The sequence below is a fragment of the Anabrus simplex genome, chromosome 7, assembly GCF_040414725.1.
Source record: "Anabrus simplex isolate iqAnaSimp1 chromosome 7, ASM4041472v1, whole genome shotgun sequence".
Taxonomy (NCBI): Eukaryota; Metazoa; Arthropoda; class Insecta; order Orthoptera; family Tettigoniidae; genus Anabrus; species Anabrus simplex.
Window position 1 is genome coordinate 291,291,231 of NC_090271.1, and position 12,117 is coordinate 291,303,347.

The 12,117-nt window shown below is 38.3% G+C and overlaps 1 protein-coding gene across 2 annotated transcripts in view; it reads right to left on the reverse strand.

Moving 5' to 3' along the window:
- Positions 1–293: 293 nt before the first annotated feature.
- The window catches only part of LOC136877579 (FMR1-interacting protein NUFIP1), a 295,598-nt gene continuing 283,774 nt past the window's right edge, over positions 294–12,117 (reverse strand). For both annotated transcript variants that reach the window (XM_067151735.2, XM_067151734.2), the window contains 2 exons: positions 7,126–7,547; positions 294–738 (listed from right to left, as the gene is read on the reverse strand). In XM_067151735.2, the coding sequence (XP_067007836.2) occupies positions 451–738; positions 7,126–7,547 (710 nt within the window). In that variant the 3' untranslated portion in view covers positions 294–450. The remainder of the gene's footprint in view (positions 739–7,125; positions 7,548–12,117) is intronic.

The following is a 12,117-nucleotide window of genomic DNA, read 5'->3' on the forward strand; positions in this document are numbered from 1 at the left end:
ATGGCCTGGAAATTAAAGATGGCATAGCACTGCCATCTAACGACAAAACTTGGAAATATTGAGCTTTGTAGAGTGATTGAATTAAGTATAATACAGATAACAGGTTCGAGTACAAACCAGAACACAAGTAATGAATAACGTGGCATAAAAAATGGTGCTACCCAAAAGACTATTTGTGCGTGGTATTGCACGTTTCAAAAAATCAAATATATCAATTAGGGTTATATTGGATATTCCGTGCTTTGCTAGGAAGATTAAACAAAGAATAGGGAGACATAAAGAACTGTATCAAACTATGTGAATGGCTGGTTTATATTTCATGTGTTATGTTTTGAATTTTTGTCTCTGAATTCTGATACTACAGAAATTGACCTAAAATATATACACACACACACACACAAAAAGAAATTCACATTGTGATTTCAACGTCAATATGTTCACTTTGTCATTTTAATTACTGGCAACACTAACAACTTCAGGCATCTTACTATCACAAATAACTTGGAGCAAACCTACAGTTTCACAACTGAGGTTTGAATCAGTCGTTAACTGGCCACACTCATGATCAAAAAATTTGTTCTCAATAATATAATGAATACACTGCTTTAGAATCTTCATGGTATGGCTTGTTGCAGCAGTTTGTCTAGGTTGACCAATTCCAAAAAAGTTCTTCTGAACTACAAACCTTACACACTGTAGAATTACATTCCTTTCATGTTGAATTTCCTTATTTAGCAGCTGAAACAGAAGAGAAGGAAGTGATTTTTAATATTATTTATAGTTCTACATATAGCTGTAAATCATTCAAGACCCTGATGCTGACTATTCAGGGTGTGCAACTAGGAGAACAAGAAAAAATACACTGGGAGATCCTAATATTGGACCATTGTACACAAAATTTTATTAGTTTAAAAAGTAAAACAAAATCAACATTTATAAGACGATAGTTTTATTCCTTACAGTATCACACATACAGCAGTTTGAAAACAATACCATGCACATTATCCTTATACATGTAATGCTCATTTCAGTTAGTATTTCAGTTAGTTGTGGAATGTGCTTGTTGTATGTCAGCAGTCTTCAAACAAAATGAATATAGAATTAGAAACAGCATAGCATTACCTATACACGGGTCAAAATGACCAAGCTTGGGCAACCTGGTGTTTATCAGACACCTGCAACAAGAGCACAATCGTGCTCCTTGTCTCTGTAAGGGTTAAAAGTGATAATGATTTTTGCTGAGATCCCGTAAAGAGGAAGGTTTTTATCGAAGTAGCTGGTATTGAGGTTATGAGTTCATACTATGGTAAAGAAACACAACAGTGCGAAATTACTACCCTGGGTCTAGGGAACCCGTGTCTTACATACCTACTTGCTACCATTGGGTCCGTCGAACCCTAAACAATTAAAACAAAACAGGAGTGTAACATCAAGACTGGCGCACACCATCAAATCAGTCACTACTGATCTGCATTTAGGGCAGTTGCCCAGGTGGCAGATTCCCTATCTGTTGTTTTCCAACCCTTTTCTTAAATGATTGCACAGAAATTAGAAATTTATTGAACATCTCCCTTGGTAAGTTATTCCAATCCCTAACTCCCTTTCTTATAAACGAATATTTGCCCCAATTTGTCCTCCTGAATTCCAACTTTATCTTCATATTGTGATCTTTCCTACTTTTAAAGACATCACTCAAACTTATTTGTATACTGATGTCATTCTATTCCATCTCTCCACTGACAGCTTGGAACATACCACTTATAATACTAATATAAATGGTCCTTTATTGGACATTATTGGTATTATATTGCTATTATAAATTTACTCATTCAGGACAAATATTTCAGATTCCCTATGGGAATCAACATCTATATTATCAACATACCACTTAGTCGAGCAGCTCGTCTTCTTTCTCCTAAGTCTTCCCACCCCAAACTTCGCAGCATTTTTGTAACACTCTCTTTTGTCGGAAATCACGCAGAACAAATTGAGCTGCTTTTCTTTAGATTTTTTCCAGTTCTTGAATTAGGTAATCCTGGTGAGGGTCCCATACACAGGAACCATACTCTAGTTGGGGTCTTACCAGAGACTTAAATGTCCTCTCCTTTACATCCTTACTACAACCCCTAAATACCCTCATAAGCATGTGCAGAGATTTCTACCCTTTATTTCAATCATATTTATGTGATTACCCCAATAATTATCTTTCCTTATATTAAGACCTTGGTACTTACAATGATCTCCAAGGGAACTTTTACCCCATCAATGCAGGAATTAAAAATGAAAGGACTTTTCCTATTTGTGAAACTCACAACCTGCCTTTTAACCCTGTTTATCATCATACCATTGCCTACTGTCCATCTCACAACATTATCGAGGTCATTTTGCAATTGCTCACAATCTTGTAACTTATTAACTACTCTGTACAGAATAGCATCATCTGCAAAAAAGCCTTATCTCTGATTCCACTTCTTTACACATATTGATATATATAAGAAAACAAAGGTCCAATAATACTGCCTTGAGGAATTCCCTTCTTAATTATTACAGGGACAGATAAAGCTTCACTATGAGGTTTGCATAAACATTAGGGGTTCGGCCCATTAGAACCCCCTCGAATTTATGTTATTCCCACTACATTACGTTGGAGCGGGCTAGTCGACATTTCCTACTAACAAAATTATTTAGCAGCTGAGACGACACCAGTTAAGTTTATCTTAAAATTATAGGCATGCTTAGATAGAAGAATTAGGCTAGTTCGATCCTGATGTAGTTTAATTGTAAATGTCAGTCCTTTTGTGGCTGAGCTATGTTTTCTTTTTGTAGAGTAATGTCATGTTTCAGGGAAAATCCATGTTCGAACCCTGATGTTTGCTTATTATTATTATTTTTCCTTTTCATTAGATGGGAAAGAGGGAAATGATTAGGTGTAGATGAGGATATGTGTACGTCAAGAGGTAACTGTGTATTCCAATTTGTGTAACAAGATGTACACTCTTTCATTAAGAAGGCTGCACAGCCTAATGTTTGTTTGGGAATAAATTTCAGCAGGGAACAGTTTTTCCTAAAGCATGTAGCAAGTTTACAGGTGTGTATAACAGGTGTAACCAGCTTGAAAGTGCACCGTTGAATTAGTGTCTTTTAGATCGGCAAAGAGGACTAGCTAATTGGGATTTTGTTGTGAAATTACAAGAGATCAGCCTGATACTGAGATTATATAAATGTGTGTTAAGACAGGACGGAGGTGCCTGGTAATTAATAATGGTGTTAGCTGCATGGTGAGAGAAAGGCTTGATTTGCCTAGAGTGTTCATTAATACTATGAGAGTCGAACTCTTGGACTCCGAGGTGTTAGGCCAGATGTGCCGTGTGTCATATATAGTAGCCGTGTTAAATTGAAATGTGTATTTAAGGCCGTAATAATGCGTATTGAGAAGCATTAAGTTGAGTTCGAGGCCTATTGTTAGTTTAATGAACAGAGAAGCGATTTGCAGCATTAAAAGGTGTTCCCCAATATATTAGAATCTCTCAGGCAGGAATTAAAAATCCAATTAGTTAATGTCTTCTCTTGCGAGGCAGGATGTCTCATAGCTGGAGTATTAGAAGTGTCAGGAGATATATGATACGGCGTTGCTAGGTGAACGACCATCAACATGTGTAGCTGAGCCAGGAGTTCCGTGCTTTTAATATGAAGGAGTTTAGCATCTCATAAATTGTATTTCAGATATGCAGATACACAGTGATTTTGTTTATTTTATTTGCGTTTCAATAATTCAATCAGTTTCTCTATCAATTTTCCCGCTTTGCTTTTAACTTAAGGTTTCATCATTACAGGTGCCTATTGAACTGAGAATCATAGCCCGCTTAACAACTATAGGGCAAATTAATATCACAGTTCAACCACTACATATACAGCATCAAAAATACTACGTTTTTACTCAACAAAAATAATTCTTTTATGTGCAACGAACTTTTAATTCAACAAAATAACATATACAAAAAATTAATATCTTAATGTCAAACAGACTGCATTCAACTTCAAACCTCTAATTTAGGATCGCATGTGAAACCAATATTACGAGTGTATAATATTATAGACATTAAGGAACCGAAGACCATTCATATACCAAATGAAGAATTTTATATTTTTACCTGCAAGAATCTCCTTGTCACACAAATTAGTTTTAACCTAGCATAATAAGATGTTAAATTTAATTATAACATCATTCTATTGCCTGTATATAAGGAGTTAAGTATGATAATATGCTGTTCATTGTTTTGACCGCCAAGTTTCTATACACTTTTCAAGCAGCTGATGATGGTGTTAAAAATTGTACACCGAAACATGTCCTGTAATTTATAATAAATAATGTTGTAAACATCAGATAACAACATTGTAAATGTATTGAAAAGGTGGAACCTACTATAAGCTTATTTAACTATGGACATAAACAAAGACGAGATTTAAATCAACGGGCACGCACAAGCAATGCCAACTTTCTAGTTACAAGGACATGTTCAACTCAGTGAAGCGAATACAGAAGCCTGAACTGTGAAACCGGCCCTGATATGTTTAATAAGATCCTTACCGATGCACCCATGCCCGACCAATTTTATCAAAGCTACTTCGTGCCCATATTCTAGCAGTAGGGAAATGTTGGAAACTATGGGAACTACAGGTGTCAAACTCACTTCACACACCCTCAAAATTTGTGAGTGTGCTTGTAAATAGCATCAGGAATACCATCGACATACATCACATCCTGTTTGGTTTCACACCTGGTATGTTAATAAATGATGCAATTTGGACTCTATGGATGTTGATGGAGAAGCACTGAGCTACGCAAGGAACTTCACAGGGTGTTAATCAACCTGGAAAAAGCCTTTGATCGTTTTCCCAGAGAGACTGTTTGGGCGGTGTTGCAACACCAAAATGCCCCCGAGGAGTATGTGAGAGTGATTCAGGACTTGTTTGTCCTCTATTAAAGTGAAAGCTAGTTCAACTGTGTCTGAAAGTTTTCCTGTTGAAGTCGGTGTGCATCAGGGATTGAACACTGTCATTAACTACTTGACAGAGCAGCTGATGCTGCAACTACTAAGAATCTTATTCTTCCTAGTTTGTGAACCACTGGTGATGACTGGTACAACAATGATATCAAGCATCACATCAATGTTAGCTAGATGAAATGGTGATCACCATAAAAATTAAAGGAATAGTTTTCAAGATGGTTGCAAGACCTGTCCTCATGCATGGCTCTGGATGTTGGGCAAGGCAAAATCAGCATGATCAGCAAATGCACACTACAGAGATGTGGTGGTCCATGGATGTTACTTGAACAAAATGAGCAAGTTCGAGGATCTTTTGGATTTGCTGCCATAGGTGAGAAACCGGAGGAGAGAACTTGGCAGGTACAAGTATGTTAACCGTTGGGATGAAGATCATCCTATACAGAAAGCTCTTACCATTGCAGAACGAAGGAAAGGTTGTGGATGACCTACAGGAACACGATGGCAAACAGCTAAAACCACCATGAGGAGGGGGTGGGGGGAGGCATCCTTGCTGGCCAGATACAGAGGAAGAGGGAAAACTTTCTATGGATCAAAAGATTTGACCTTGAGTGATACTTGGAAGTGCCTACACTCAGGGCACATGTAAGGCCAGGGAAAAGAATAAGATTAGCCTATAGGTGAAAAAACTATTTAGAATAATATCAAAACAGAGAGTAAAACATTATTCTGTTTTGCCCTCAACACAGAAGAAAGCATTGTTACATGCCAGCCCCATGGTAGCCCTTTCGGCACTTCCAGGAAGGGGCTGGTGACTCAAATGACCTGGGATCTCTCAGCCGGCTTGTAGGGTGGGGCTAGCATTTCCATGCATTGTCTTCGTCAGCTGGCTAACCTATGGGTTTCTTGGAGATTCAATGGGAATGTTCTGCCTCTAGTGACACTGCGAAATTTCTGGCCCAAATCACGCGAGCTATAAAAAGGGAGACTAGCCGCAGACAGTCAGGCAATATTGGACTCTGATTGATTACTGGACTCTGAGTGATAGTTGGCCTCCAAAGTGGAATCAGTGTGTTGGGGTTCGGTGGCTGGGCTGAGGGCGACAGAGATGTTGGCTGTCGCTAGTGTCCCACTGAGGTCTGAAAGAGCGAGCTGTTCTTGTGGTGTCTGAGAGACCAGTAGGTGCGTGGACTGGAGACGACAGAACAGAAGACTGTACTGTGTGTTCATGCGACCTGGGATCTCTCAGCCGGCTTGTAGGGTGGGGCTAGCGTTTCCATGCATTGTCTTCGTCAGCCGGCTAACCTATGGGTTTCTTGGAGATTCAATGGGAATGTTCTGCCTCTAGTGACACTGCGAAATTTCTGGCCCAAATCAAGCTATAAAAAGGGAGACTAGCCGCGGACAGTCAGGCAATATTGGACTCTGATTGAGTACTGGACTCTGAGTGATAGTTGGCCTCCAAAGTGGAATCAGTGTGTTGGGGTTCGGTGGCTGGGCTGAGGGCGACAGAGATGTTGGCTGTCGCTAGTGTCCCACTGAGGTCTGAAAGAGCGAGCTGTTCTTGTGGTGTCTGAGAGACCAGTAGGTGCGTGGACTGGAGACGACAGAACAGAAGACTGTACTGTGTGTTCATGTATTTCTGTGGACTGAGGCAGAGCGAGGGAAGCCGCTATCGCGAGTGTGAAGGTAAATGGACCTGTGTTAATGTTCGCTGTTGAATACTGTTGAGCTGTTTAGTTGTTTGCTGCATGTGACTGTGTGAATTACCAAACTGTCTGTGGAATCGAACCAACGAACAGTCATCGTGTATTGTGTAGCCAGTGGCACTGTGTTCAAATTCAACGGTCTACGCACAGCAGCTGTAGGAGATGACTGGACTTGGTGAAAGTGAAAATAAGGATTATAGCCGTCCCCAGGTAATTCCAACCGGCCGGGACTCCCTGGTGTGTGTACAGAAGAGAGATTAGTACATAGACAGTAATTAGTAATTGTGGCCATTCACAGCTGGTTAGAATTGTGTGTGTTTATATATGTCTGTGTGTGTGCATTTATTAGGTCATACTGAAATAAATTAGAGTAATGAAACAGGTGGAGTTTTATTCATAACAGTATTTACCTTCTCCAGAAGAGTCCTCTTTCGTTTTCTCAGTGGATATTGTACTGTCGGTTTTTTCATGGCAACATTCTTGGTTTTGCTGATAGCATTGTTTTCAGGCTGAGCACTTAGTTTGTTTCGATGATGTCGTTTCCTCTTACGTGATCCATTCTGGTCAATATGGTTTACTTGAGGTTGATCTTGCTGATCAGGGTGTACCAACTGATCATCTTCACCCTTGTCCTTATGTACAATTGGAGCTTCTTCAGGGGCCTCATCATCACTTTGAGGTTCAGTAGGATTCAGCAGTTGCTGATGGTTTAGTGCTTGCTCTTCTGAGTGTAACTTATTCTCAGTAGGCTCTTTCACATCAACAACTGAGACAGACTCCTTCACCTTGCTTGGAGGAGGTTGCTTAGGAAATGCTGTAGAGGCAGATTCATCTAAAACAGAGAGAAAAGTTTTAAATGAAATGCTAGTTATATGTAACACAATTTGAGATTGACATTAATGTAGTTTGTCAAGACATACAGGAAAAGAAAATTAATGTTTTTTATAAATAAATAAAAAGGACTATAACTTAAGCCATTTGAATGAAGCACAAGAAATTTCTGTTTTCATTATCTCTCCCTTCTTTTCTTGCTAACTCTTTGAATTCAATCCATTGCTGATTAGAAAGGGATGGAAGGTTACTATTGATTGACATAGCAGTGACTTATAACTTTCTGACACTCTCCAACATGGTGTGCTGTGGACCTCACATTAGTGTCCAAGTGTTATAATTTTGACATTTTCCTCTCAAATGGAGGGAGGAGATGTATTCTATGGTTAGTCACGGGATAAGCAGCAGCAGAGAGATTTTTAAAAAAAGTACCTGTGTCCTCATATTCCTCGAGGTAGTGCAGCTTCTTTCAGGTAAACCCTGAAAGGACGTGCACAGCACGTGCATTTTTAACCATGTACCAGCCTGCCCACCTGCCAATCTTAAACACTGACAGTATTGCGAATTGAACCCGAGCTAATAGGATGACAGCTAACAGTGCTAACCAGTACACTACATAGGTAGAAAACTATGAAGAGATAAGCGTTGTCGATAAGTAGCTTTGTTTAACACTTCAAGTTAGGCACACCACCCTGGTGTTGGGTGATTATTCACTTCTGGAGAAAGGAAGCTTGGTGCATTAGTTAGGAAAAGACCAGCAACATTCACAATCAGTCACGTACAAATTACGTGAATTTCCTCCATACTGTATGCACTCTTATTTAACTGATCTATTGTTCTCAGGTGTTTAATGGTATTACATTTTACACCAGAGTGAGTGAGTGAGTGAGTGTGAATTGACTGTTGATTATTGGATACTCTGCCTTTTCATAGCGATAAAGTAGTTATTGCTTAGTAAAACAAATTATTTTCTGTGTGAGTGATCCTGTTAGTGTAATAAATATTGCGTTTGGTGATTGTAGAAGTTACCAAGATTACAAATTTTAAAAATTTTTTACTTAGAGTAGTTCTGTTGGTGCCGGCGCTGCGGTCTGTAGGGGTTGCATATCTGCCTCTCTCCCACAGACCCCAAGTTCGATTCCCAGCCAGGTTGGAGATTTTTACCTGGACCTGAGGCTTGGCTCAAGGTCCACTGAGCCTATGTGATTACAATTGAGTAGCTATCTTATGGTAGGATGGCGAGCACGGTCAAGTAAACCAAGAATAACGGCCGAGAGGATTTGTCACACTGACCAAACGTCACCTCATAATCTGCATGTCTTTAGATAGAGCAAATATCACTTGGTAGGCCAAGGCTCATCTGGGCTATAGTGCCATGGCATTCGGTTTGGTTTGGTTCTATTGGTGTTGGCAGGTTATGTTCTGTAGGTTAACTAGATTAGGTGTACTTTATTTCGATACTGGGTTCGGGAAAATAGGAAATAATATTCCTTTTCTGTTTAAATACATGTATCTTCGTTGGTAGAATAGCATACCTGCCAACTTTTAAAAAGGGCTATCAGTAAAACCCACGCGCAACAAAAAATATAAAGATATTGATTCCCATAGGGAACCTGAAATATTTGTTCCGAATGAGCAAATTTATAATACCAATATAGTTGGTCCATTATTGGACTGTTAATGTCCAGTAACAGACCAACTATATTGGTATTACACCCCGGCCTGACGAAAATAATATTTCTGGGCAACAAAATGCAACAATTCATGCTTTAAACAGGATACTTCAATGAAGTCATATCTACTTACATCATAGGCCAATGATTTGTAGATGAACATAACAATCAAGAAGAAATCCATGTTAAACAGCACGAGGCGTGATGAATACTTGTTTGGAGCATATGTAACAGGACTTCCTTGATAAATTAAGCAAATATATGATAACTGAAAAAGGCTTTACACAATAAAATTTGTTTAACGTAACACAGGCAAGAAATAATATAATACACACTGCCAATCACATGCTAGTTTGACTTTGAAGTCATAGTTGTCACCTTTTTATCTTCCGGCAAAAAGTCCTGAGAAAATGTTCTGTAATAACAGGGACCAGAACGCCTGGACTTCAAAATAGAAATAGACTCCAGAAATTCATAGGACATGGATGATTTGAACTCTGTTCTATTATTCTTCACTAGGCTGAAAATATGTTCGCTATTTATAGCCACTCAAATTCACTTTCAAATTATGGATAGTTTGTACACACTAAAGACAAGTGGAAAGGCTAGGGCATACCACATAAATGACGGAAATACTAGGATATACCTTCGAAGTGATGGAAATGCTAGGACGTTACCCCTAAGTGACAAAACAAGAAATACAGTAGAAGTCCATCATAGCAAGAATTCAGAAAAATCTACTTGCTATAAGGGATTATCGTTATATCCGATTTTTTGAAAAGTCTGTAACCCCCACACACACACGCACATTAAAATCGGTATGAAACGGCAACAACATTTCAGTTTTGTTATTCAAATTAACCTTATATGTATCATGAAAACATATTTCAACCGCAAGCACAGTAATGATAATCTTTTCGCTATAAATTTACTTGGAACAGCCTTTCCGAAATTTTACCAGACACGAGAAAATGAAGTAAGACCTCATTAGTACATTGAAAATTCTAAGTCCAGATTCACGTCATATTATATCTATTTAAAAATACCTCACTTATCGCATCACAAATTTTCACTATTACCACTTAGTACAATCACATTTTTCCCAGCCCTGAAAAAGTTCTTTGTCAACCCTTGTGAAGGGAACCTTATTTCCAACATAGATTAGAACCCTTACCAAAGGAGGCAGGCCTGAGAAAGTTGCGCGACAACAGGAAATGGCCTTGAATTCCTGAACTTTACAACTCCGGGAAGAAAGCTGTTAGCCACAGGAAAGTTCAATTTTGCTGTCCAGTTTTCAATGATATTGCTGAATAATCCAGTAAGCCTGTTTGTGCTTGTATTTGCATTCCATTCAGAAGTCAAGACATTTTTTTCTGTGCTGAACGACACAGTGAAGGGTAGCAAATATTTGTCATGTGATAGATTACCTACGGATTAGGAACATAATGGTGTGAAGTTGAATAGCATGGTGGATATTAATATTGTGGTAGCCCAGTTATGTGCAAATATTCTTATATTTGTTCGCTGGTGTTTTACACCCCTCTTAAAACACTGTCCTTATTTAAAAAGTCCCAGTGGAAAAGGTTTTCATATTGGTTATCTCATCTTTTCATGCCTTTTAATACTCTCATCTCATCCTTAGAAACGGTCGATAGCCTATATCTTTCACAGTACAGTTTTATTCGTGAATTTAATAGTACTTTTTCTCACTTAACACATTCTCTTTCCTGGTCCCCTGCAGAAACGTCCTAATGAGGTTTTACTGAATAAACTAACCTCTGAAATCAGTCCATTCTTAGCAGTATTCTGCGTTGTATCACATTCTTGTTTAATTTCAGTACATAGAATTAAAATTAAGTGATTGTTTACTTCAGCCTTTTATTTCTAAAAAGTTAATCATGCATGTTATTTATGCATTTATTGCGGAAACATGTATCTTTCACTTCAAATTGAGTTTTAAGTTAGTCACCAATGATCTGCATTTAGGGCGGTCGCCCAGGTGGCAGATTCCCTATCAACTGTTTACCACATATTCACATTTATTTATAATTCTTTACCTAGCTTTTTCTTAAATATTTTCAATGAACTTGGAAAACTTAATGAACATTTCTCTTGATAATTTATTCCAATCCCTTACAAACCATCCTATAAATGAATACTTGCCCCAATATGTCCTCTCGAATTCCAACTTTATATTCATATTATTATCCTTCCTACTTTTAAAAGCTCCACTCAAGCTTATTCTTCTACCTATGCCATTCCACATCAACTCACCAATGACAGCACGAAACATACCACGTATGTTGATAAACTTAACCACCGTGAAACCTCGGTAGTGCGTTCCTCATTAACAAGTTTTCCTGCTTAGCACGTCATAATTTCGAAGTCCTGATTCTCATCGTATTAAATCCATATAAAAATACCTCTCATCACGTAAAGAATTTTCGCAATTACCGCTTAGTATGATCACATTTTTTCTAAACCCTGAAAACATTATTTCTCATCTCTTGTGAAAGAAACGTGATTTACAACTTGAGTAAGAGCTGTCGCCACAGTTGTGTGATTACGGAAAAAGTGAGCTTATTTGTGCTTGTATTCTATTCAGAAGTTAGAAATTTATTGTGTGTTGAGTGGTACAGTCAAGTTTTCTCATGTGATACGGTAGCCTATATCTGGATTAGGAACATAATCATGTGAAACTGACTAGCATGGTGCATATTTGTTTTGTAATGGCCAAGGTATGGATATGGAAAAAGAGAAATTCCGTTCTAATGAATACAACATTAAAATTTTTCAGAAAATGGACAGGCGTCTGCATCTTTAATTGTGCAGAGGTCGTGCATGTTGAGTTGAACTCGCACCTTTGAGATTCGACTTGATCGATTCGACTTGTATCAC